The sequence below is a fragment of the Lipotes vexillifer genome, unplaced genomic scaffold (assembly GCF_000442215.2).
Source record: "Lipotes vexillifer unplaced genomic scaffold, Lipotes_vexillifer_v1.1 scaffold59, whole genome shotgun sequence".
Lineage (NCBI taxonomy): Eukaryota > Metazoa > Chordata > Mammalia > Artiodactyla > Lipotidae > Lipotes > Lipotes vexillifer.
The window spans coordinates 1,234,098-1,261,729 of record NW_006791208.1 but is presented as its reverse complement, the minus strand read 5'-3'; the positions used below and the strand labels follow the sequence as shown (position 1 = coordinate 1,261,729).

General features: G+C 45.2%; 2 protein-coding genes across 2 annotated transcripts in view; one reads left to right on the top strand and one right to left on the bottom strand.

Annotated features, from left to right (window-relative positions):
- Positions 1–10,945: 10,945 nt before the first annotated feature.
- On the bottom strand, positions 10,946–17,687 carry RPS24 (ribosomal protein S24). The gene is made up of 8 exons (XM_007464227.1): positions 17,625–17,687; positions 17,072–17,272; positions 15,777–15,842; positions 15,478–15,687; positions 13,826–13,936; positions 13,697–13,699; positions 11,384–11,405; positions 10,946–11,021 (listed from the first exon to the last, which is right to left on the bottom strand). Exons 1-7 carry the CDS (start codon positions 17,685–17,687, stop codon positions 11,403–11,405), a joined length of 657 nt encoding a protein of 218 aa, XP_007464289.1. The 3' UTR covers positions 10,946–11,021; positions 11,384–11,402.
- A 1,479-nt stretch (positions 17,688–19,166) lies between these two features.
- Positions 19,167–27,632, top strand: part of POLR3A (RNA polymerase III subunit A) — a 52,146-nt gene continuing 43,680 nt past the window's right edge. Inside the window, exons 1-5 of the mRNA XM_007464207.1 lie at positions 19,167–19,304; positions 22,264–22,399; positions 22,666–22,803; positions 23,348–23,519; positions 23,654–23,808. Of these exons, the coding sequence (XP_007464269.1) occupies positions 19,261–19,304; positions 22,264–22,399; positions 22,666–22,803; positions 23,348–23,519; positions 23,654–23,808 (645 nt within the window). The 5' untranslated portion in view covers positions 19,167–19,260. The remainder of the gene's footprint in view (positions 19,305–22,263; positions 22,400–22,665; positions 22,804–23,347; positions 23,520–23,653; positions 23,809–27,632) is intronic.

The window sequence follows — 27,632 nt, the reverse complement described above, 5'->3', positions numbered from 1 at the left end:
ACTGAGCCTGTGCTCTAGAGCACGTGAGCCACAACTCCTGAAGCCCGCATGCCCAGAGCCCACGCTCCACAACACGAGAAGCCACTGCAATGAGAAGCCCGCGCACCGCAACAAAGAGTAGCCCCAGCTGCCCGCAACTAGAGAAAGCCCACGTGCAGCAATGAAGTCCCAATGCAGCCAAAAATAAATAAATAAATTTTAAAAAATTAAATTCTCAGCCTCTGAGGGAACACTTCTGTACCAGCAACACTCTGTGAGACAGCAAAGGGTAATGAGCTGGACAGTGTGGAGAAGCACCCCAGACAATACTACAATGCTCTGTAAGCTTAAAAACAGAAGGAAAATGGTACTGGGAGAACTTGACAGCCACATGCAAAAGAATGTGGACCTCTTACACCCTACCCAAAAACCAACTCAAAATGGATTAAACACTTGAACAGAAGACCTAAAACCATAAAGCTCCTAGAAGAAAATACAGGCTGTAAGCTCCCTGACATCAGTCTTGGCAATGATTTTTTTGGATTTGACACCAAAAGCAAAGGTAACAAAAGCAAAAATGAACAAGTGGGACTATATCAAATTAAAAAGCTTCTCCGCAGCAAAGGAAACCATCAACAAAATGAAAAGAGAACCTACCGAAAAGGAGAAAATATTTGCAAACCAAATATCATATAAGGGGTTAATATCCAAAGTATATAAAAAACTCATATAATAGCCAAAAAAAAAGGCAATCCAATTAAAAAATGGGCAGAGGAACTGAACATTTTTCTGAAAGAAGACACACAAATAACCAAAAGGTACATGAAAAGGTACTCAACATCACTACTCATCAGGGAAATGCAAATCAAAAACCACAATGAGGTATCACCTCACACCTGTTAGAATGCTTGTCATCAAAATGACAGGAGATAACAAGTGTTGGCAAAACGTGGAGAAACAGGAACCCTTGTGCATTGTTGGTGGGAATGTAAATTGGTGCAACCGCTACAGAAAATAGTATGGAGGTTCCTCAAAAAATTAAACTACCATATGATCCAGCAATTCCAAACATGGGTATACATCCAAAGGAAATGAAATCACTATCTCAAAGAGTTATCTGCCCTCCCATGTTCACTGCAGCATTATTTACGATAGTCAAGACATAGAAACAACTGAAGTGTCCATGACTGGATGAATGATTAAAAATGTGACACACACACACACACACGGAATATTATTCAGCCATAAAAACGGAAATCCTGCCACTTGTGACAACACAGATGGACTGGGGGTAATATGCTAAGTGAAATAGGTCAGAGAGAAAGACAAACACTGTATGATCTCACTTATATGTGGCATCTAAAACAAACCAAACTCACAGAAACAGAACAGGTTGGTGGTTGCCAGAAGCAGGGGGTGGGCGAAAATGGGTGAAGGTGGTCAAAAGGTACAAACTTCCAGCTGTAAGTTCTGGGGATGTAATGTACAGAATGGTGACTATAGCTAACGATACTGTATTATATATTTGAAAGTTGCTAAGAGAGTAAATCTTAAAAGTTCTCATCACAAGGAAAAAAACTTTGTTAACTATGTGAGATGATGGATGTTAAACAGACTTACTGTGGTGATTTCACAAATATATAGACATATCAAACCATTATGCTGTATACCTGACACTAATACTATGCTATATGTCAATTACATCTCAATAAAATGGAAAAAAGCCCAAACACCTAAGGGTGGAATATTTTCTTTAAACAAGAGGAGAATATGGCACCTGAGTAGCAAATGGCTCACCTGCAGTCAGGAGGGGAGCCAGCTCAAGGTGAAGAAGCCTCAAGCTCAGTCCTCCCCCACACTGATGAGCTGCAGGACTTCGGAAAAGCCACCTGACCTAGGCCTCAGTGGCCTCATCCAAAAACAAGAAAATGGAGCGTTATGTGCATGCAAAACAGAGGTGCCAGATCAACTGAAGAGCTTTCTTTCCTTCTCCAAGGGGGCCTGATGGAAAGAGGCATCTTGTTTAACAAGCTTCCTCCACCAAGGAGAACTGCAGCTTGACAGTGTTTGCCTATTGGGCTGGGCAATTTCTAACCAAGCTCTCTGAAGATCGTCGTATAAAGGGGGAGCCAGCAAGAGACCTGAACCAGACCCTCTCTTTAATTCCCTCTGGCTCTGAGATGAGCACATCTACAGCTCTCTGAAAACACAATTCCAGAAACTAAGTGCCCAGGGAGAGTAGCTCAACTGGGTGAGCAGTCACCATGAGGTGCTGGACACCAATCCCTTGATTAATGAGGTGAATGCCAGAGCCCCCAACACTGTCACAGCCCCTCCTTCAGAGGCAATGTATTTTCAGAAGAAATACACGCTGCAGCTAAGAGGAGAATAAGGTGTATATCTCCCATTCTTCCAAGCATATGTAGAACAGAAATCTATAGAGGCAAATCCTTGCCTAAAGATCTGGACTTTTTAAAAAATCCAACTTGATAGGTTTCACCTTCTGCCTTGTACCAAGTACCCCACAAGGCTTATTAAATGGATACAGGAGATGAATGTCATGCAGCAAGGCTTACAGCTGCCCTGCAATCCCAGCTCCTTGAGTAGGACAAGCCTATCTCCTCCTAAACTCCCCAGGGAAGTATTTTATATGTGGAAAGATGCTGAAAGCCACCTTCTCCGTACCACTCCCTTATCTAACACAAAAGAAAAATGAGAAAAAAAAAGAAAAAAGAAAAAGAAAAATGAGGCCCAAAGAAAGGGGACTTGCCTGAGATCACAAAGCATGGCTGGGGCAGAGCTAAGGCTTGAAGACAGGTCTTGTGACCAGCACTCCACCCTACTCCCAAACTGTGAAAGAACCAGACAGAGGTGTCGCCTAGAGGTAGCACAATGAACTAGAATCGGGCCGCTGGGGTTCAAGCGTTCTTTCTTCCAAAGAAACTGCAAGCCCCTTGGCTGGGGAGCTACAAGAGGAATGCTATTTGCACAGGATCTGCAGACACTACAGCACGGACGGGTAGACATTGCCATGCACGTGTGAACAGCAGAAAGCCCTGTAGGTTCAGCTTCCCTACAAGGGACGAATCCTATAAACAAGATTACCAGCCCCATTAGACCTTTTCTGAAAAGAAAGAATGACCTCTCCAGTTGATGTGGCACCAGGCTTTTTTCACGCTTCCACCAGGGTAGCAGCCATGACAGCATAACAGGCAGCATCCAAGCCTGTGCCCACAGTGCCCTCTCGTGGGAGTCTGCATAGCTCATGTGACCTCTTGATGCCACCAAAGGGAAGGCCAGTGATGGGCCAGTCTGCAACACTGCCCTTCCTGGTCTCCACGACTGTGGCCCCTGTAATGTCCTTCTCTACCCCCAACTCAGTGGTTCTCAAACTTCAACCTGCATCAGTACCTCCTAGAGGACATGTTAAAACACAGGTTCCTGGCCCCACAGTTTCAGATTCGGTGGGTCTGGGGTAGGGCCTGAGAATTTGCATTTCTAACAAGTTCCAGGGGGATGCGGATGCTGCCAGTGTCAGACCACATTTGGAGAACTACTGCCTTAGCTAATCTCTCTGCACCCATCAAGACTCAGTGCAAATTCTAGCTCCTTACTGAGAAGCTCCACAAATGTCCCCAGGTGTACCACAGGCAGTCAAACCTGCATAACTTTGACCAAATGCACTAATCTCTTTGAGCCTCAATCTCTTCATCTGTAAAACAGGGATAAGAATACCTCCTTCATAGTGGTTATAAAAGGTAAATGAGTGAAATGAGTTCAATACCTGGCACACAGAAAGCAGTCAATAACTGTTAGCTATTCTGTATTACTTTTATTAGCAGTAGTAACAGCAGTATTACTATTTACTTGCCAGCTTCTTAAGGACAGAGACCACATCTCCCTCAGAGACACAGAATTCTCAGAGGCAGAAGGGACATTAGAGACTTTTTAGTCCAGTTTCCCTACCCTAGCTCATCAGTAGCATCACCTGGAAGCTGTTAAAATGTCAGATGCTTCGGTGCCACCCAGAACTAGTAACTCTGGAAACTGGGACAAGAGACATGGGCATTTTCATTTTTAACAAGCCCCCAGGTACCACGCTTGGGACCCACACATCCGGCCCTTGTATCTCACCTAAACACAGGGAAATGGAGGCCCAGGAAAGGGAAGCCCCTTGCCCATCCAAGGCCCCAGCCAGCTGTCAGCTGACTAGGGATCAGAAACCAGATCTCCCGATTCCCAGTCTAGTCCTTTTCCCACTAAGCTAGACTGCTTGGATGCCATCTCAACAACCCCTAACCTTCTGCACAAATCCCCTCTCCAACATACATGAGCAGTCCAAGGGCTTAAGTACCCTCCATGCAAAGGAACTCACCATGACAAAGACAGTCAATCCACTGCTGAATATCTTATCTCTAAAGTTTTCTTTGATTCAACCAAAATACTGAACAAGATACATCCTTAGCCCAGCATACAAGGTTCCTCCCTGACCTGTTCCCTGCTGACCCCTCCAGCCTCATTTCCCACCAGAACCTCACTTGTCCCTAACTCCCAACCAGACCGTGGACACTGCTGTTCTGGGGGGTCTCACTTCCACAGTGTCTAGCATACAAGAAAGGAAGTTCAAAGGTGAGTGGAAGGGGAAGGACAAATGAAACTGAGGTGTCTTTACTCCCCAGGCTCACACTATAGGGCTCCAGAACTCAGGAAAGCCTCTGCTTTGCCAGCATAAATAAATCAAGTGTCACTGATGAAAGAAATTAAAGATGATACAAAGAGATGGAGAGATATACCATGTTCTTGGATTGGAAGAATCAACATTGTGAAAATGACTCTACTATGCAAAACAATCCTCAGATTCAATGCAATCCCTAACAAACTACCAATGGCATTTTTCACAGAACTAGAACAAAAAACTTCACAATTTATATAGAAACACAAAAGACCCTGAACAGCCAAAGCAATCTGAAGAAAAAATGACCTGGAGGAATCAAACTCCCTGACTTCAAACTATACTACAAAGCTACAGTAATCAAGGCAGTATGATACAGGCACAAAAACAGAAATACAGATCAATGGAACAGGATACAAAGCCCAGAGATAAACCCATGCACATATGGTCACCTTATCTTTGATAAAGGAGGCAAGAATATACAGTGGAGAAAGGCAGCCTCTTCAATAAGTGGTGCTGGGAAAACTGAACAGCTACATGTGAAAGAATGAAATTAGAACACTCCCTAACACCATACACAAAAATAAACTCAAAATGGATTAAAGGCCTAAATGTAAGGCCAGACACTATAAAACTCTTACAGGAAAACACAGGCAGAACACTCTATGACATAAATCACAGCAAGATCCTTTTTGACCCACCTCCTACAGAAATGGAAATAAAAATAAACAAATGGGAACTAATGAAACTTAAAAGCTTTTGCACAGCAAAGGAAACCATAAACAAGATGAAAAGACAACCCTTAGAATGGGAGAAAATATTTGCAAACAAAGCAACAAACACAGGATTAACCTCCAAAATATATAAACAGCTCATGCAGCTCAATATCAAAACAACCAACCAAATCCAAAAATGGGCAGAAGACCTAAACATACATTTCTCCAAAGAAAATATACAGATTGCCAACAACACATGAAAGGATGCTCAACATCACTAATCATTAGAGAAATGCAAATCAAACCTACAATGAGGGGCTTCCCTGGTGGCACAGTGGTTAAGAATCCGCCTACCAATGCAGGCGACACAGGTTCAAGCCCTGGTCCACGAAGATCCCACATGCCGCAGAGCAGCTAAGCCTGCACACTACAACTACTGAGCCTGTGCTCTAGAGCCCGCAAGCCACAACTACTGAGCCTATGTGCCATAACTACCAAAGCCCATGCACCTAGAGCCTGTGCTCCATAACAAAAGAAGCCACCGCAATGGGAAGACCGTGCACCACGAGAGTAGCCCCCACTCACTTCAAATAGAGAAAGCCCACATGCAGCAACGAAGAACCAATGCAGCCAAAAATAAATAAATAAATTTATTAAAAAAAAAAAACTACAATGAGGATCACCTCACACCAGTTGGAACCAATGACATGATTAATACTTTTTCTTATAATCTTTAGGAAAATTTGAAACAATTTAGTCCTCAGAGTTAGATTATCCCTCATTCTTTCTGTGTCCTGTTAAAAAGAAGTACAGTTCTGTATTTCAGTAAGAATTCTGAGATCCCAAATAGTATTATTTTAAAAAAAAAATCTACAAACAATAAGTGCTGGAGAGTGTGGAGAAAAGGGAACCCTCTTGCACTGTTGGTGGAAATGTAAATTGATACAGCCACTATGGAGAACAGTACGGAGGTTCGTTATAAAACTGAAAATAGAACTACCGTATGACCCAGAAATCCCACTACTGGGCATACACCCTGAGAAAACCGTAATTCGAAAAGAGTCATAGGGGCTTCCCTGGTGGCGCAGTGGTCGAGGGTCCGCCTGCTGATGCAGGGGATGCGGGTTCGTGTCCCGGTCCGGGAGGATCCCACATGCCGCGGAGCGGCTGGGCCCGTGAGCCATGGCCGCTGAGCCTGCACGTCCGGAGCCTGTGCTCCACAATGGGAGAGGCCACGACAGTGAGAAGCCCATGTACTGCCCAAAAAAAAAAAAAAATCATGTACCACAATGTTCATTGCAGCTCTATTTACAATAGCCAGGACATGGAAGCAACCTAAGTGTCCATCGACAGATGAATGGATAAAGATGTGGCACATATATACAATATTACCCAGCCATAAAAAGAAACAAAATTGAGTTATTTGTAGTGAGGTGGATGGACCTAGAGACTGTCATACAGAGTGAAGTCAGTCAGAAAGAGAAGGACAAATACCGTATGCTAACACATGTATACGGAATCTTAAAGAAAAGAAGGTTCTGAAGAACCTAGGGGCAGGACAGGAATAAAGACACAGATATAGAGAATGGACTTGAGGACACAGGGAGGGCAAAGGGTAAGCTGGGACGAAGTGAGAGAGTGGCATGGACATATATACACTACCAAGTGTAAAATCGATAGCTAGTGAGCAGCAGCCGCATAGCACAGGGAGATCAGTTCGATGCTTTGTGACCACCTGGGGGGGGCGGGATAGGGAGGGTGGGAGGAAGACGTGAGACGGAGGGGATATGGGGATATATGTATACATACAGCTGATTCACTTTGTTATACAGCAGAAACTAACACACCATTGTAAAGCAATTATACTCCAATAAAGATGTTAAAAAAAAATCAATCAATCGTCACACCTCTGTGCTCTTGCAGCCAACCTGAAGTCTATTTTTGAAATAGAATTTCTCTTACCAGAAATGCTTTGGGCAACACTCTGCTGGAAGTCACCAGTCACCACAGCGCCTTGCACCTCACTGAGGATGACAAAGCCTACCTGCACTCTGCTCCCACACTCTGCCACCTCATCTCCACTCTTCCCCTGCAGGATGACTGGTGCATCTCCATGTGATCTTTCTCTACTTTCATAGCCCCAGTGAGACACCTGCTCCCGTGTGCCCAGATCAGATCACATTTTACCCCAGTTAGTGTTACTCTTGGAAGACTTTCTCACCTCTGGATTCCCACCACCTAACTTAATTACAGTCTGCTGCTTCATGGTAAGGAGCAGAAACCAGGCCATGAGACCCCGGACAAGGTGCTTAAGCCCCTCTGAGCACTGGGGGCAGGGACAGCTTGTTCACCCATCTCCCCAGCTACCAGAACAGGGACTAGTGCGCACAGCAGGTGCAGTAAATGGGGAATTCAGATGGTCATCTATGACTTGTTCAGTAACACTACTGGCAACAGGCACCCTACCTACAAGTAGTTAGACAAATACAGTACAAATACAGTAGTAGGTATAGTCTTGCACACCATTATACACCCTGTGGAAGAAAGCTGCTCAATTAACATTTAACAATGGGTAAATGCACAACAAAGACTGCAGTCAGACAACTGCATTCTAATCCCACCCCACTACTTAGTTAAGTTGCTTAACTGCTCTAAACCCTCTCCAACATGGGTCCAATGAGACCTGCCTCTAAGGATTATTGTACAGATTAAAGGAAGTAATTGTTTATACAGTAACTGCCTCAGCTACAAGAGTATGGTGTATTTGTCAAGATGCTACCTTTAAGGAGAGCCCAGAATAATCAACTTGCCATTCAACCTCTTCTTTGGAGGGAAGAGAACAGTTAAACGCTGGCTACCTGGGCACATGCAGCTACAAGTGGAACAAAGGGGTGCAGTTCTAAACTTCTCGCCAGACTCTTCCTTGCTATCCTCATGAAGCAACAGCCTCTCACAAGTGCCAAGTTGAGGGAGGGGATGCGCCCTCCCTGACCGTTGATGAGTAAAGTCAACTTTGCATTTTCACGGAGGCTCTTTCAAAGCCTGTTGACAGCAGTATGGTCTGGTTAATGTCAGGGCCAACAAAGTGCTGAATCTCCAATCCTAGAGTTCCACAGCACAACTATGCACAACTGAACGCTAGTCCTTGCTTCCCGTCACACAGTTGCTCAGCACTTCAGTTTCCAAACTATTCTCACAGATGCTTTATCATCTGAGACTCAAAATAGCCTTGTGAGTCAGGTCAGCAGAGAAAGTACCCTTGGGGGCCCCAATTTAAAGAGACGTTAACCTAATCAGGGGACCAAGCAACTTGCCCAGACACCCAGCTGGACTAGATGGAAGTTAAGCAGCATGCAGAGGGGACACAAGACCAGAGGGCAGGTGGACAAGGGTGCAGGCTAGCTTGCCGGAGCAGAGGCCACGGGGGACGACAGAACACCCACCCTGAGGCACACAGCCCACTCTCTAACCTTGCCAACTGTCACCATGCAGGAAGGTGGGCCTGCTGCTGATTCTTCTGATAACTCAAGAGGCTAGGAATCTGGATCTTCATGTACGGGTTTGTCCTATTTTGAAATGCTTTGCCTGTCCAACAAAGCTTACCGACGAGACTGCCAGTTCGTGACGTTTGTAATATCCTAGCCCAGGCAGTTCTCCTAGAAAAACAGGCTAAACCAGAGTTAATCACGATTCCCTTCAAAGAGACTACTGGCTGAATGACTGCAAACTTTGCCCTCCCCCAGCATATCCCAATGGAAAAGCCTACGCACCTTGTGACTTGGTTGCCAAACTTCACCTCATCAGGCTCCCTTGCAGCTGTGCCCTGTCTTCACACCAACCCCTAGTACCTCACTCTGAAAACCACCTCCTACCCTTCGGTTCTTGCTCCATTGCTTCTTCTAGCCCTGCTCCTGAACTTTGTGACCACAGGCCCCTGGGGTCAGCCCCCACCCTCGCCCACCACTGCTCGACTTCATCTCCTACCCTGTCCTGAGCCATCCCAAATATCACCTCTCCCAGCATCTTCTGCTTCTTGCCCCTACATGCTGCTCACCAGCCCATCTCTGCACCTACACCCTAGATCAGTCCTGGGGAACTGCATCTCCACCAGGCATGGATGATCTCGGGCTTCCACACACTGCTCATTTAAAAATGCCACACACCTCAAATCCCTTAGGGATTCCACACCACCCATTAGCCATTTTGGTGAAAACGGAAGTGTGCAGACCTAAATCCCCCACTCCTCCAAACTCTTCCTACACAAGTAGACCATCTGATCTTATTTCCTGGTCCTATTAAGGAAGCACAAAGCAGATTCCCTAACAAGGGAACCCACAAGGCCATGGTTTCCACAAACCCAAGTGTGCAGCCTCAGCAGAGCCACAAACGGAACTACACCCACCCCGCCATCTGCACCCTGGGCCAGCAGGTTCAGGCCCCTCACTTACCTGGTCACATCCCTGCCCTCCCAGGCTATAGCTCCTTCTTCAAGTCAAGGCCTCTCACTATGCTCTCTGCAAAATATCCAACCACTCCTTCCTGCAACCCTCACATGCCTTCTGCTATCATGATTCTTGCTTTTTCCTGGTTCCCCTTTCAACCCAACCAAGCAGTCCTCTACAGCTTCCTGAGTTTTCTCTGAAGCTTTCCATCCACTGATATAGTTCTTAATAGCATTTATAAGCTTGACTCCTACACGGACCCACTTTAAGGTAGAAACCAATCACACACCAACCTCAGGGAAGAATGACATCCAAAACCCATGAACCATTAATGCCTCTTCTGTTCCCTCCCAAACACCCAAGCTCTCCTACTCATGTTTCCTATCCTCTCAAATGGCACCCCAACCCCCCAGCAACCTTCAAACAACCCCCTCCTCAAATCCCCCAACCCCACACAACTGACCAATAACCCACATTTCAGGTTCTCAACCTTGACGCCTAAAAAAGCCAGTGTGAGAATAAGCATCTGGCAAAGAAAAAGTAGCACTAGATAACCCTCAATGCTTCATAAAACCCATGCACAATCAGATTTACCAAGCAATTACACACAAATATTCACCACTCTAGAGCCTTTCTCAAATTCCCCACCCACAATAAACCACTCATTTATCATATAAACACAAGCCCGCAACAGACAATTTCGACAGATCCTGTTTATTTCAGGATATCCTGTTTACTTCAAGATAAATGATGAGAATGTAATCTAGTAACTTAATTTCTATCAAGGCCAGCAAATTTTTTTCCGTAACAAAGACTATGTGGGGTTCTAGTAAGACCAAAAAGGAATTCAGGTTTCAAGAGTCTCTTTCAGAGACTGACCAACTATAATACCAAGTATTAACATGAGCACACCAGACTGGCCCTACATGCTCCCACGCTGCCAATACTCTACACCCTGACACCTTTGTGCCATTAAAGGGAAGGACAAACACCACCCCAACATAGCAAGTTTTCACTGAATGCTTAATGGAACATGTGAACTTGGGCAGCACTCTAAATCTGTTAAACAGCAAACCAATTTTACAGCACTCCCAGTAAACTTCAAATATATTCCAAACAACCAGATATGTAAAAAGTCTTAGTTTATTAACTCTCTCATGAAAAATCTGCACAATCACCACAGACACAGTCACTGCAGAGTCTTTATTCCTTCTGTGAATTAAAGAAAAAGAAAAATTTAGTTAGCAACTGCCTTTAAAAATTAAAGTTCAAAGTCTTCAACAAACCCCAAAATTAATGACACTCATGCAGAACGAACATTAGTAACCTAGACCATATTAAGTTTGTGTGATCTTAAAACAATGTAAGCATCAAGATATAAAACTCACAAACATTCAAGTTAGGGATGAGACAAAAAACAAGCTTTGACAACAAAACCATGTCACTCCTAGTTTTTAAGAGGCACAACTCTTGAGAGCATTTGTAAATATACTTCTAAATCATTTCACATGCTCTATTTTTAATGACTGTCAACCAAGGAGTCTAGCAATCTAAACGAAAAGCTTGAATTATACCTGTTGTCCAATCTCCAGCTCACTGAATCAGTGGCAGGGAAGGGGGAAAGGAGGGAAGAGGGAAAAGAAACATTTCATTAATAGTCCCTTTTCAGACTCCTAAATAATCTGCATGCAATCAGATACCTTAATGACTATTTTGTTCTTTGCAATTGTATAAAGAGCACTCCCTAGACACACTCACTGATTTTATTCTACCCAATTTTGAGAACAGCCTGCCTGATTACTATGGTTCGTAGGCTGCCACTGCCTACTTACAAATGAAGGCACCTCTGCTTTGCTCAGCAACACCGTGCTGGGCACGCTAGCACCATCAACCGACCTGAGAATCATCGCAGACTGAAGTCTAATTTAACCACAAGGGGAGAGCTCTAAATGATCAAGCAAGTCTTTTAAAACCTGTCTCAGTTCAGTACTTTAAAAGCCACCATTCACAATCAACACAAGTAGTGTGAATTAGTATTTAAAAAGGCAGAACTCAGCTGATGTAAAAAAAATTCAATTGCTCTTCAAACATGAGACTATTCCTTAATTTAAAACAACTCTATTATACCCAAAAGGTGCAACTCCAACGTCTGATTTCCAAAATCTAAGTTCAAAGGACATTACTATGCCTTTTTTTATTTGAGTCAAAGAATACACGTCTCATTTATGCATTCCTTTTCCAGCCGCTTTTCAGAGCAGTGCTAGTGAAATGCACTAGTGCAACCTGAAGCAGGAATAGTGATAGCTCAGGTCCCCACAGGGCTAAACTCTGCACGTCACCGCTGAGCACTAACACACGTGACTCAAAGGCTGAATGAAAAAAACAATGTGTAAAAAAGTTCTTCAGATGTAGATCAGAACACAAATATTGACTGTTTTTCAACTTCTGGAACTTCTGTCAACAAGTATACTAAGCCTCACAAACAGGGAGCGGTTCTTCTAACTAAGCAGCAAGCAGTTCCTCTGGCAGTCCATTACAACTCCATGGCACCCGGAAGTCAATGGGATTACAGCCCAGAGCAGGAACACCACGTTTACTGCCTGGTCTGGCGGGGAGTCACGGTGAGAGGAAGCATTTCGAGCGGTGACCACCACTGTTTCAAAACCTTACTAGTCCCAACCCACTCTCAGCCCACTTTACATGTTACTGGTTTAGGCTGCTCAGATGTGCAAAAGTATTTAAGTACCTGTGGGAAAAGCGTATTTATCAAAGACTTTGATGTGAATATTTTCAATTATCTTGGAAATTTTCAAATTAAAAACAAAGGGCATCAGGTGGAAAGCTGGAGATCAACTAATAAAAAGCAATGGGACAGTAAAGGAGACAGTAAAAGGCAACTTTCGGTGTGTGCTCCCGGGACAGAGGCTTTGCCAGATTTTCTGGACCAGTTTATCACCAAAGCTGCCAGAGAATCAACCAATCTCCAGAGTCCCCAAGGGAAAGACTGCTCATGACTGGATGAGAGAACCCTTCCCAAGCCCTGTGTTAAGTAAAGCCATTTCCTGGGTATGTGGAGCTCTGGAACACAGCATTTCCCAAGTGCCAGTTAAAAGCGGCTACCTTCCTCCACTGGGGCACTTCCCAACTTAACATGCATTTTTGAGTTTCCAAAATAAACGTCATTTAAAGTTTTTCTCCTTTGCCCATAATATACTATTTTAAACCGTAGCAGTGGTGTTATAATAGACTATACTACAAAACTCTCTTCCGAAAGCCAACATGCAAAGCATCAAAGCAAACTTAGTGAAGGTGATGCATCCCCACACCGTGCTCACAATCTCAGTACCTGCTAGACACTTCATTTCTGATGAACAAGAATTCCAAGAAAGTAGAGGGAAAAGGCAAAAAAAAAAAAAAAAAAAAAAAAAGTTCACAGAACACTTGATTATTTGTTAATTTAACAACCCAACACCTTAATTCCATTCAACTATTTACAATTAGCTAGCAAAGCTGGTAAAAAGCTCATCATTAAAATCACTTAAGTGCTGACTAACTGGAGAGGAAAGCAATGGAGAACTGTGCTACCTCTCCAGCATGCCAGGATAACACGGGCCACATTGATTCAGCTGCTTCTTCATCAGTTGCCAATTTTAAGAAAATAAGTCTTGGGAAACTAGATCTGCTCCCCCTTTAACAATCTTTGTAATTAGCAGTAAAATGAAAACTTTCCTGATAGGACTTGCAAGGCACCCACCAGGATCACTCTACCGAACACTGAAACAATGTGGCCCCAGGTTGTGCTAATCTGTGAGCTGACAAGGGGTGGGCAAAGCTACTCTACTGAGGTGTTAAGATACTACGTTACGTGGCTTCTCAAAACAGGTTACCTTCTGTAATCCAGAAGAAGTCGGAAAAGAAGAAACATTAAGAAAGGTTATTAAGAAAACAAAACCCCACCTTTCTACAAACTAAAAACCTGGAATTGACATTTCTGTATTTCCCTTGATAAACTATACCTTTTTGCCAGCACCAACATTGGCCTTTGCAGTCCCCCTGACTTTCTTCATTCTGTTCTTGCGTTCCTTTCGCTGTTTTCTCGAGGTCTTTTTCTTCTCGTACAGGCCATGCTGAAAAAGAAAGGAATATATATACGTATTCACGTAGGTGACTAGCAAACATCAACTTATCGTTACATACTAATCCGGTAGGTAAAGTGACCAGGCTGGAGCTCAAGAAATACAGCTTCAGAAGTCAAAACTCGTCAAATACATTTAACAATACTTGTTTGTGCTAGAACAGAAACGGTCATCAAATTGAGACAGCACAAACAGAAAACAGCATGGGAAAAGTGTGCACTCAACGCTCCGTGCATGCTGTTATGGTTCTGAGCCTACTGTTCGCTAGCTCTCCACATTTTCAGGGTCTCTTCCATTTCAACTCCCTGTTTCCTACTCATAGCTGACAGAGGAATCTTTCCCAAGAACTCTACACCCCCCACGGAGACAGCATCCAGCTACTCATTTTCACTCTGCCCACTTCTGCATTTGCTCTTCCTGATGCCTACAGGAATGCTCCCCAATCTTTACAAGGAACTCGGCTTCACTTCACCTCAGCCAGGTCTCCCAGACCACCCAATTAAAAGAGTGCAGGGCCTCCCTGGTGGCGCAGTGGGTGAGGGTCCGCCTGCTGACGCAGGGGACACAGATTCATGCCCCGGTCTGGGAAGTTCCCACATGCCGCGGAGCAGCTGGGCCTGTGAGCCATGGCCGCTGAGCCTGCATGTCCGGAGCCTGTGCTCCGCAACGGGAGAGGCCACAGCAGTGAGAGGCCCGCGTACCGAAAAAAAAAAATAAAGAGTGCGGCATCTATCTACCATATACCTATTCAATGGAAAGATTTTACCTAATAGCAAGGAGGAAAAAAAGTTAAAAGGGGGCAGACACAAGAACTATTTCAAAGTAACAATCCACTTGCTCATTCACAATTTAGTATGTAAGCTAGGGAGTTTGCCCGGTCTACTGCTGTACAGTTGAGCCCTGAACAACTGCACGAATATGGGTGCCAACCCTGAACAGTTGAATATCTGATTATACCTTATAGCTGGCCCTCCACATCCACACTTCCCTTTACATCTGTGCAGTCAACCAACCTCGGATCGCTGTAATACAAATTTTACTACTGAAGAAAATCTGCGCGTTAAGTGGACCTTCATAATTCTAACCCGTGTGGTTCAACGGTCAACTGTAGGTCACTGTGTAGTGCTTGGTACTCAGGAAGTGATCCAAAAGCTTTCATGGTTCCTGGCAACCTATGAAGTTAAGCCCAAACTCAGATGTTTGGGAATAAAGATGTCACTTAATTTGGTGCCAACCTACCTTTCTGAACTCATCCCCCTACTTACTTCCAGTTCCTACCTCCAGGAGCACTGCTTTACCTGCTCTTCTAGACCCAGCTCAAATGTCACCTCCTCAAATCCTGAAGACCCCATTCTGAACTCCTGTACTCTATCTGTGCATTTATCAAAGAACATTTTCTCTCAACCCCTTAAGAGTTCTTTAGTATGTTGTCCCCCTGCAGACTGCTTGCTTTTGCTCATTCCACTGCACCCACAACACAATGTTACTGAAAAAATGTCTTTAAGCAGCTGTTGAACAGATAGGACACCTACTCTTGCAAGCCTGTGTTTGGGCTCATTCTTCTTTGCGTAATCCAAGGAATCGTAAATCATGCCAAAGCCAGTTGTCTTGCCACCACCAAAATGGGTTCGGAATCCGAACACAAAGATGACATCTGGTGTGGTCTTGTACATTTTGGCTAGCTTTTCCCGAATTTCTGTCTTAGGTACTGTTGCCTTCCCAGGATGAAGAACATCGATGACCTAAAAAGATTACCAAGTTTAGGGTTTATTATAATGAAATACATCTTCAAAACCGAACAACAACCAACCTCTGACGTACCCTTCCTTACCATTTGTTTCCGCTGAAGTAGTCGGTTGGTCATGAACTTCCTTGTCCGGATAGTTACCGTGTCGTTCTGAAAACATAACAACACTCATTAAGAAAACTATTCAACCTTCTCTTGACCCGCTGTGATTTTCCAAGAGCTAGAATTGCAATCGCCAAATCAGAAGACCCTGTGGCTATCCATCTGTGCATAATTAATTAAAAATAAACAACATTAAAAACCAACTCCTCAGCTGCAGGAACCACATTTCAAATATTCAGGAGTCACATGGGTTAGTGGCAAGAAAGCCTCAATAAAAGAAAAAAAAATGCACAAATTCCCATCTCCTCCTAACCCACTTAGCACAGTGCCTAACTCACAGGTCACCCCATCACAAAAACAGCATCAAGAAAACACTCAACAGCCACATTCTGAATCTGTCAAGATTTTAAACCTGGAAACGCCTTACTTCATTACAGAAATCACTCTGCAGCAAGGTTTCTCAAACCTCTGATATTTTGGTCCAGCTACTTCTGTGCTGTGGGGACTGTCCAGTGCATTCTAGACTGTGTAGCCGCATCTTTGACCTCTAACCACTTGATGCCGGTAGCACCTGCGCTTCCCAGTTGTGACCAAGAATGTATCCAGATTTTGTCAACTGGCCCCTCAGAGGCAAAAATCACCCCCAGTTAAAGCCTACTTCTCTGGAGTAAAGCTGTGACTCTATCACTGTTATTGTCACGGCACCCTGTTTATTGCATCCTGCACAGATGTGACAAGCATTGCACCACCTCCTTGTAAACTACCCTTCTTGAATGACCAACGCTACACCCCACAAAAAAAACTGCACCCCCTTCTGAATGGCCCCGTTGCTCTTTTCCACTATGAGTGACTACCAAGGAATGTGGGCATTCAGCGTGCTTACACTGACTATTAACTAATTTTCGACTGCAGTCTGAAAAACCACACCACACTAAGTTCACTTCAGCAATATTCAATCCTTGAAAGTAAGGGTCAAGGAAAAAAGAGCTCGCTGATAAGACTGGGGTTAAAAACAGGTGATCCTTCTAAGGAACTAACCATGACAGGGCAAGCCTTAAAGTGGCTCCTCTTCCCGGGGCCTGTTTCCCCCCTGTGAAACAAGAGGATCCATTCGGCTGACAATATTCTAGCTTACACGTGGGAACGGTTTCAGTCGTCGCAACACGCCCGGGCGCTGCCAACACCCTCTTCTCCTGGGCTGCCTTCACCGGCGAACCGCCTACCCCAAATTAAGCGTTCAAGTGCGATGTGTCTCTCCTCACGCTACCCCACCCCACCCCACCCCACCCACTAGACTCCACGAAGCCGACAAACGCAGCAGCCGCTCCCGTAGTCCCCATTCCGAGGACTCCGAAGCCCGGCATGTCTGGGTCGACAGCGCAGCCCGGACTCCCCGCCGGCGGCTCCCCGGCCATCGGCAACCGGCCTACGTCAGACACGGCCAGGGAAGAGCAATCGGGCTTCGGGCGGCCGTAGTGCTAACGGCGGGAACAGGGGACGGAGGATGGCCCAGATATGCGTTGGATGATCCCTGGAGAACTATCTTCCGCCGGCCAATCATATCAACGCTCACGGAAGGACCCCGGGAGACGCCGGCGTGGGGGCGTGGCCAGACCGCGAGGCCGACCGCGCTAATGCCTGATTGAAAGGGTATAAGACCTGGTTTCTTCGCTCTTTCGCCACACCCCCGGAACGTGAACGGCCAATCCGGAGGGGGAACAGTTTGGGCCCACCAGGTTTACGCAAGCACGTGTTCCACTTCAATTCATTATCTTGAACTGTCTCTGCTTAAAATTCCGGTAAACCGGATTAAAGTTAATTCCCCTCCACCCGCGTTGGAGGTTGGTAAAGCTCGAAGGCATCCTTGGAGGTCCTCTCGACCAGCCTCCTCATTTTACTGCTAGGGAAACTGCAGAAACCCGGACTCAAACTTTTATTTCAAGTACGCAAAACTGACCGTTTTAATTTATTGCTATTTAATTAATTTATTTTTTCTGAGCTTAGAGAATCTGATTTTCTAATTAAAAATTAAAAATTCTTTAATTTGTCTTTTTCTGAAAAATCTTAATCCCCACAAAAGTGAGCTTTTAATAAGTATCTGCTTGATACAGAAATTTGTTAGTTTACAGTGAGACATACGTGTAACAATAAAGAACATAAGCATGCAGGTTCAGAGACCGACAAATCAGGTTGCAGGCTTTTGAGAGCGCTGCTATGTGTCTGTTACTTTCTGAGTACTTTTACCCTTATTTTGCCATTTAACCTTCCCACCAACTCTAAGAATTAGGGTACATATTACTTATCCGTTTTATAGATGGGGAAACTATGACAGCACGAGGTTAAGGAACTTTCCCAAGGTCGCTCAACTTTTAAGCAGTAGTCCCTAAACACCCATGGATACTGTGGTTCCAGAACCTTTGTTTTTAACTTCTAGATAATGAAAATCACTCACCAAATCTTCAAAGACATATTAACTGCTGAAATAGGAAAATCTGGTTTGCTTTGCTTTCTGTCTGTGACATATGTTTTACTAGTGGGGATCCATAAAGTCCGAAGGCAGCATCCCTTAAAATTCAAAAGTGTTGAGCCACTTTATTGGGTTCTGTTTAGAGTTTCTCACAGATAGTAAAGAAGTAAGTTTCAGGTTCTGTAGCACTGAGTCCTATGGTGGAATGGTTTTCTCTCTAGTATCATGCGCTAAGATGTCACACTAGGATCACCTCCCACAGGGTGTGAGGTGTGAGATAAGAAATGTATTTCCTCAGTGCATGAATAATCGCTTCCTATTCTCCCTTCATCTTGTTTCCCTAGCTCAGCATGGCTCACTTTTCACACTAAACTCACAGATTTTCATCTTCTGTTTTTGTAATCAATAATATAAGTTTAATTCTTCTTCTTTTTCAAAATAACTTTGTGAACTGGAGGTGCATGCATGGCCGTGTTTTCTGCCCTGTTTACTTCCTTTCTTGATAATCTAGATGAAGTCCTCTGTTCCTTGGGCAGGTTCATTTTAGCCTCCACCTTTCCTTAAATAATTAAAGGCTCTTAATTAAGATGGTATTGATGTTGGTAAGACGATTTTCCATTGTATGCAATTTTTGGCTCTCTGGTTTTCTAAAAGTTTTGAGGCAGGGGGTTGTAGTTTCTTTGCAGGTGTCAGGTGACAAGAAGAAATGGACCGGAAACCGGACTTTGAAGACACCGTGAAGGTTTCGGTACAGTTTCAAGGAGGTGCCGCCAGATGGCAGTGTAGAGAGAAGGCGTAAAAAGGCGTGTTCGAAGCCTCTCTTAACAGACAGAAGCGCCGGCGAGTAGCGGAAGTGGAGGCGGGCACGTGGGGCGAGCTACGGTGGCCGAAAAAATGCCGGGGATGTGTTAGCAACCAGTCAAGTTAGTCCCGGGGGGGTGCTGTGAGCATCGTATTTCTAATCTAAGTCTCGAGGAGAGAGCCCCGGCAGCCGTCACCATGGTGAAGGAGCAGTTCCGGGAGACGGATGTGGCCAAGAAAATGTAAGATGGAGCAAAACTCCCCGAAGGGCAGAGAAATTAGGGGCAGAGGGGTCCGAGGTCAGGGAAGGGTCAGAGGTGAGGTCGGTTGGAAGGGAAGGGCCAGGAATCAGTGGGAGGTGTGGGCACAGCTCAGGAGTATCAGGTTAGATTAATGGATATTGATCGGGCAGAGGGCTTTCACGACCTGGGGAACCCAGGCCAGGGGTGGTTCCTTGGGTGGAGAAGGGGGGATGTGGTGGGAACCTGGGGGATGTGGTGGGAACTTTGGCGATCCGTGCACCATGGGCCGAAGCTCGAGTTCTCCTGAGGTGAGACGATGACCCCTTTCAGCGAATCTTTGGTCATTGCAATGAATGGGAGCAACCTGGGGCGGGGACCCATTTTGCTGTAGAGCACATGACACGGAGGTAGTATTTGCTGACCAAAAGAATGGAGTTGCCAGCTAGAAAGCTGTATCACAGGCAGATGGATAGCAGTCTCAGAAATGAGGCTGTTATTCTGGACCTTCTTCAGAGCTAATTTAGTACGCCACAACCTCCCCCTTAGACCTTCCAGTAGAGAAACAAATCAATCATTCTTGCAGTAGATGCTTAGTGAGGAAGGTACTGTGTTCTGGCCCCGTTGATGGACATGAAGATATGACATGAGTAAGACCTTACTGCCTAGTCTACCTGGAGAAGGTAGACAAGTCAACGTTGGATAGGACAAGTGCGAGGGCAAGGGTAGGCATAGGGGGTTCTGAAAGCAGAGGTGGGCAAGGGGTTCAGGCAGAACAGCCTTCTTCCAGGAGCTTACAGGAGGGAGAAAGTATAGTGATGAGAAGGAAGCAGATTTGAAGCTTTGTTTCAGAGCCATCTTGCAGGCAGTGAGGAATCTTTTTTTTTCTTTAATTGAAGTATAGTTGATTTACAATGTTGTGTTATATTCAGGTGTACAGCACAGTGATTCAATTTTATATATATATTCTCCTGTAGATTCTTTTCTCTTATTGGTTATTACAAAATGTTGAGTATAGTTCCCTGTGCTATACAGTAGGTTCTTGTTGGTTATCTATTTTATATATAGAATGTGTATACTTTAATCTCAAACTCCTAATTTATCCCTTTCCTCCCCCCTTTCCCTTTGGGAACCATAAGTTTGTTTTCCATGTCTGTGGGTCTATTTCTGTTTTGTTTTTTTAATAAATTTATTTATTTATTTATTTTTGGCTGCATTGGGTCTTTGTTGCTGCACGTGGGCTTTCTCTAGTTGCGTCCAGCAGGGGCTACTGTGTTGCAGTGCGCGGGCTACTCATTGCTGTGGCTTCTCATGTTGCGGAGCACGGGCTCAAGGCACACAAGCTTCAGTAGTTGCAGCACGCGGGCTCAGTAGTTGTGGCTCATGAGCTCTAGAGCGCAGGCTCAGTTGTTGTGGCTCACGGGCTCTAGGCGCATGGGCTTCAGTAGTTGTGGCTTGCGGGCTCTGGAGCATAGGCTCAGTAGTTGTGGCGCACGGGCTTAGTTGCCCTGCGGCATGTGGGATCTTCCTGGACCAGGGCTCAAACCTGTGTCCCCTGCATTGGCAGGCGGATTCTTAACCAATGCCCCACCAGGAAAGTCCTATTTCTATTTGGTAAATAAGTTTATTTGTATCTGTTTTTTTCCCCCACATATAAGCAGTATCATGTGATATTTGTCTTTCTCTGTCTGGCTTACTTCACTTAGGATAATCTCTAGATCCATCCGTGTTGCTGCAAATGGCATTATTTCTTTCTTTTTTATGGCTAGTGTTTCACTGTGTGGGTGTGTTTGTGTATATATATGTATATATATATATATATTTATATGTATGCATATATCTATATGTATCTACAGCACATCTTCATCCATTCATCTGTTAATGGACATTTAGGTTGCTTCTATGTCTTGGCTATTGTAAATAGTGCTGCAGTGAACATTGGGGTGCATGTAGCTTTTCAAATTATAGTTTTCTCCGGATATATGCCCAGGAGTGGGATGGCAGGATCATATGTAGCTCTATTTTTAGTTTTTTAAGGAACCTCCATACTGTTCTCTATAGTGGCTGTACCAATTTACATTCCCACCAACAGTGCAGGAGGGTTCCTTTTTCTCCACACCCTCTCCGGCATTTATTATTTGTAGACGTTTTGATGATGGCCATTCTCTCAGTTTGAGGGGTGTGAAATTGACAGGATTGGTAGGGATGGGTAAGGGAGAAATGAGATTGACACACAGAATGTCTTGCTTGGGCAATCTTACCGCTGGCTCCCTCTTATTCAGAATTCAGCGGAAATGTCAATTTTCCAGACTTTCTGGCCACACGACATAGTCTCCTCAGACTCTCCTCTCCCGCTTCACGTCATTTTCCTTCCCTGCATCTATTCACTTTTGTGTATCTATTTGTTTATTCTCTGTCTTGCCCTCCCTGAAATTGAGCCCCATGTTGGCAGGGAATTCCCTGTCTTATCTAATCTGTATCCTCAGCCCCTCAGGATGGTGCCCGGCACATCATACGTAAACCCCCAGGCTTTTTTGGAAAATGAACAAGGAACAGATTTGGGAGAGAAAGTTCTGGGCTTTGTTTTATATGTGCTGAGTTTGAGGTGCCTGTTAACTGTCCAGAAGAAATATCTGTGTGGTCTCCAGGTGAGCAGAGGTAGCTGGCCTGCAGCTAGAGATTAGACAGACACCACTCAGAAAGAATGTGTAGAATGAAAAAAGTTCGAGGGTTGTAACCCTAGGTAGGGAGAGATGCCAATATTCAAGAGAAAGCAGTAGAGGAGACCACAAAAGAAACTTAAGAGGGAACGAGTCAGCAGGATGAAGTGACATTTAATAATGAGAGAGCAGAGCCTATAGGGAATTGGAAGGGTAAGGTTGCTTATGGTGGGTCATATGCATAAATGCTATTTTTGGTAAGTGGTTTTGATGTAACTGTTCCCCATCTCTTTCCATTCCAGAAGCCACATCTGTTTTGGAATGAAGTCAGCTGAGGAGATGCGCCAGCAGGCTCACATCCAGGTTGTGAGTAAGAACCTGTATAGCCAGGACAACAACCATGCCCCACTGCTATATGGGGTGCTTGACCACAGGATGGTAAGACCCCTGCCCTTCCTGGTTCCGTGTGTTTTGACTTGCTGATGAAACTGGTGACTTACCAAAGAGGAAGAAACAAGGGCTTCCTTCCACCTCCCCCATTCCCCTGCGCCTCTCAGGGACTCCAGCCTCCTTTGGTCAGGCAGATGTGAATACCCTGCAGTTTCCCAGGTGATTCTGACTCTGAGTCCCCGGTCACCTGTGAGCACTGGTCCCACTTTCCTGTCCACTGGTCTCCATTGATTGTGGTGTGCTTTTATCCACAGGGTACGAGTGAGAAGGACCGTCCTTGTGAAACCTGTGGGAAGAACTTGGCTGACTGTCTGGGCCACTACGGGTACATTGACTTGGAATTGCCATGTTTTCATGTGGGGTACTTCCGAGCAGTCATAGGCATCTTACAGGTAAGCATGTATGTGTTCATCTCCAAGGTATAAACCTGGGAGTTATTGATCTAGGGACATTAGAGTGAGCTTGGGAATGATGAGTGGTGGGAGATACATGTAGAGAACATTTTTATACTAAAAACAATATTTCATCTTGCGATAAGTTAAATTGCTTAAAAATTCTTTTTCCTGGGTTTTCCTTGAGTCGGTGGTAGATATGCATTGTAAAAAATATTAGTAATTCAAGCAGTACAGAACAGCATAAAAAAGAAAAAATAACTAGTTAACAAAAACGCCACCAGCTGGCTCTGACTATGGCCAGCATTCTGGTGAACATGGGCTGCCTTTGCGTGTCTTCATGTAGATCTGTACATTGTAGCTAAGTGTCCTGGGCAAGGGCGGGGGGTGGTGGCTCTTTTAAAAAAGAAGAGACTTAGAAAAAAATCTGTTACTGGCCAAAGCTCAGGAGATCATATCAAAAAAGTTTGTTTTAAAGGAATTGAAAGAAAAGACTTTGTCATCCTCTCTTATCCTTTTATCTGTTTTGTTTAATTTTAAAAAGATGATCTGTAAAACCTGCTGCCACATCATGCTGTCCCAGGAGGAGAAGAAGCAGTTTCTGGATTATCTAAAGAGGCCCGGCCTGACTTACCTCCAGAAGCGAGGGCTGAAGAAGAAAATCTCTGATAAATGCCGGAAGAAGAACATGTGCCATCATTGTGGCGCCTTTAATGGTGAGTGGAATGCACCTCTCATCTTTCATTGTGGTGGCAGTTTCTGTAACTGCATTCCCTAGCCCGCAGCCTCAGCCCAGCCTAACCAAGAACCTGATTTTTCCAACCGTGGTAAAATAAATTAACTCTTACAGGTACTGTAAAGAAATGTGGGTTACTGAAGATAATCCATGAGAAATACAAGACCAACAAGAAAGTGGTGGATCCTATCGTGTCAAATTTCCTTCAGTCCTTCGAAACCGCCATCGAGCATAACAAAGAAGTAGAGCCTCTACTGGGGAGGGCACAGGTGAGCCTGGAACGCAAGCCTGCCTCCCTCTGCATTGAATGTCCTCTCCCTCCCCCTCTGGGTACACAGCTTCCTCCAGAATGAGAGGTCCCCTGGAGCTAGATCTCCGGGAGTACTCCACATGACAGGCATTCGTCTGGCACTAAGTTCAGCACGCACCAGCCTCGTAACTAATGCGTTTTTAATTGTACAGGTAACACGCGTTACGTTTTCATCGTAGAAGATTGTAAAATTACAGCTGTGTAGGGCATGCACTGAGCGATCCTGTTTCTCACATGCAAAATGACACAGAAGAATTTGTAGGTACTTTACCTGGCACAGACTTCATTAGTAGAATTTTATGAAGTGACTTGCTTGTTCTGAATTTGATTAGCACTTAAGTCACTTGGTACCTTCTAGAATTGATAGTACACCAAACTAAGAAATTAGTTGAGTGGCTCCTGAGTACCAAACTGTCAGACCTGCGGGGGAGCGTCAGGAACTGCAAGGCAGTGGGTCTGTGCTCAGGGATCCCACGGTTTAGATGTGTCGTAGGTCACTAATCTGTGAAAACATAGCCAATGCCATGGGGCGCAGTGCCAACTGTCACAGGAATGGCAAGGACAGTGAGTACAGTGGGAAATCTGGAGGAATATGTCACTTTGGACTTGGCTGGGGGGACTGTGAAGAAAGGTGTGGTTTGTTCTGGTCCTTAAATTTGAGTAGGGTTTAGAGAGTCAAGGGCAACGAGCTCAGCACGTCCAGGTGGCAGCGTTCAGGCTTGTTCAGAAGCTGAGGTTCTGTTTGAAAGTCCAGACGGTGCTAGTAAAAGTACCTTGCACGTAGTGACTGCTTTTGCCTTCCAGCACTGTTCCAAGTTCTTTCTGTGGATTGCCTTGTATTTCATCCTCACAGCAACCATGCAGCAGCGTCGCCCAAGATAACAGTGAGCGGTGGAGGGAGAGTCCTAGCTAAGGCCATCGGATCATAGCCTGTGCTGTAGGAAGGACAAACAGCTGAGTCTGCTTTCCAGAGGGCATCCCACTCTTGGGGAATGTGGAGCCATTGAGATTTTGAGCAGGGAAGGGACATGAATTAATAATGAAATTTTAGAAGAGCCTGACTGCTCATCAGAAGACACCATTACAAAAATGAAAAAGCAGGTCACACAGTGGGAGCAAATAGTCACACTTCATTTGTCTGATAAAGGACTCTCATGTCCAGAATATAGGACACAGTTCTTGTAAATCAGTAAGGGGGGGGAACCTGAATTTTTTAATTTAATTTAATTTAATTTATTTATTTTTGGCTGCACCACACGGCATACAGCATCTTAGTTCCCTGACCAGGGATTGAACCTGTTCCTGTTGCAGTGGAAGGACGGAGTCTTAACCACTGGACCGCCAGGGAAGTCCCAGAAAACCCCAATTTTTGAAAGCAGAAGCAAGACTTGAATTGGCACTTCACAAGAGGTTATATTCAAATGGCCAATCAATAGATGGAAAGTTCAATGTTATCAGTCATCAGGGAAATACTAATTAAAACTACACACACACATACCCTCTCAGCAAAAGTAAAATGTAAAACAACTGAAAACCGAGTGCTGGCAAGGATCTGAAGCAGCTGGCCCTCCTGCATTGATGGTGGCCGTGTGAAACGTTTCCACCACTCCAAACAACAGTTTGGCAATTCCCTATAAAATAAGACCCACACTCACCCTGTGATCCAGCAGCTTTACTCTTAGGTGTATACCCAAGAGAGATGAGTGCGTATGTCCACAGAAATATTTGTACAAGTATGTTCATTACAGCTTTATTAATAAAAGCCAGAATTAGAAACAGCCCAGATGCCTGTCAACAGGAGAATGTAGAAATTGTCACAGATCTACACAATGGGATAGTATCCCGAAATGAAAGAAATGAGCTGACACACACAGCCTGGCTGAATCTCAGGATCCTGCTGAGAGGAGGCAGCTTTATACAAGAGAGTACAAAGCGTATGATTCCATTTAGATCAAGTCTAAGAACAGACAAGACTGATCTGGGGTGAGGGCTTAGTACTGACTGGGAAAAAGTGGGTATCAGGGTATTTTCTGGAGAGAGGGACATATTCTTTATTTGACTTGAATGGTGGTATATGTGTACCAGTGTATACATGTAAAAATTTATCAGTCTCTTTAAGATTTGTGCAATTTTCTGTATTTAAATTATGCCTTGATTTGGGGGATGGGAATGCAAAAAGAAGACAGATCCTGAACCTGGGTAGTGATAGTGGAACCAGGGGCAGAGTCATCGTATGCAGTCAGAATGGACAGGAATTGATGACCAGCCACTGTAACTGTAGCGCTGGGTGTGAGAGGGTGGTCAGAGGCGAGCAGGTGCCCATGCGCAAGCGTCTGGAAACATGGTAGTTCTCCTGGAAATGTGGGAGGGCATCAGCAGTGCATTCCAGTGGAGATGTCTTCAAGGCAGTTAGAACTAAGCTCCTGCAGAGGAAGTGAAGGTGCAGGCTGAGAAAGTGGTTCTTGTCCTTCTACTGTCATGAGTGTAGTAGAGTTCTACCTTCCAGGCTGATGGCTGTGTAGAAAGCAGTCAGAAGCCTGGCTGGCAGCCTTGTCGGTGAGCCTGAGGGCTGCCCCAGCTCTCTGGGGTGTGGCCTTACTTGCAGCCTCCCCTGCTGCTCCGAGATCAACCTGCCTGACATCCACTACCACTTTCCCCTGCCAGCTCTCTGCCTGGACCCCTGCGGCCACTGTCCTTACTTGCTGGGGACCGCTTCTCTACTCCACACACTGCAATAAAATTCTCCTCTGGGGCCTGGGAGGCATCTTGTTTGGAAAAGTCTCCAAGTGACTAGGCCTAAATGGCTGGGCCCAGGAGGTGACCCCCCCTCTCACTTAGGAGTCACTTGTTTCGCACGTCTAGCTTGCCTCTCAGGGTGTCCCCCACTGCCACCATCTCCCTGTCCGCCCCAGCTCACCTGACCCAGGCGACACCCTAGACGTGGTTTAGGGTGGTGGTTAAGAGCTTTGGCCTTGGGGTCAGACAGACCTGAGATTAGAGCCCAGCTCTGCCGCTTATTTATTCTGTGACCTTAGACATGTGACCCAACCTGGACTTGACGAAAACTCCGGACTCTATCCCCAGAAGACTAACATATATCCATTCCCAATTTTAATACAAATGCAGGGGGTGGTGGACCTGCAGATAAGAGTCTCTCCATAGATGGCATCATCCCTGCAGACTGAGTGTTAGGCTGCCCTGGCTGATGTCCTTCTAGCCGTGCACCCGAGGCAGTCACGCTGCATTGCTAGAGAACTCAAGCTGTTAGGGTATTCCGCCATGTACAAAGCTGAGCCCTGCTCTACTGCCCATCAGTCCCCGACTTCTCCTTCCTAGCATGTAACAATAAGTCAGCAGCCTCTTCCACGTGCCTCTTGGGATGCAGTTGTTCTGTCACTCTCGGGTAGCTGCTCTTGCTGAGAACTGGTTTCCAGGCTCCTGCCAGTCCTCCTGCCTTCCTTGCCCTCCTGGACGGCCTCCAGCTCCATGACGTTCTCATCTAGGACTGACTGTGGTACTGCAGGTGACATCTGGCCTTCATGCCGTTCTAGAATTCTATTAGTTTTAGACTTCCTCCCTGATTGCTTCTGGTGGCAGCGAGGTGCCCATCACTGGGAGACAGGGGTGCTGAGGAGGGGCATCCTTCTCTGGACAGGGACCCAGACCGGAAAACCTCTGGAGGGATTCCTAGAAGAACCCAGCTGCACTGCCATCTCCTCCAGGGCGGGACCACAGAAACTTTTCATTGGCAGTGTTCTAAGAGCAGTAGCTGGCTGTTCAAAC

What these genes read in the sequence shown, in the direction of transcription:
- RPS24 (XM_007464227.1), bottom strand. Translation starts at nt 17,687, where the DNA reads ATGAGGAGGCTGGTCGAGAGGACCTCCAAGGATGCCTTCGAGCTTTAC. An exon ending in TTTACCAACCTCCAACGCGG is followed by an intron (nt 17,273 to 17,624) that starts GTGGAGGGGAAT and finishes TCCCGCCGTTAG; the next exon opens with CACTACGGCCGCCCGAAGCC. An exon ending in AGTCTAGTGGGTGGGGTGGG is followed by an intron (nt 15,843 to 17,071) that starts GTGGGGTGGGGT and finishes TTATGTTTTCAG; the next exon opens with AACGACACGGTAACTATCCG.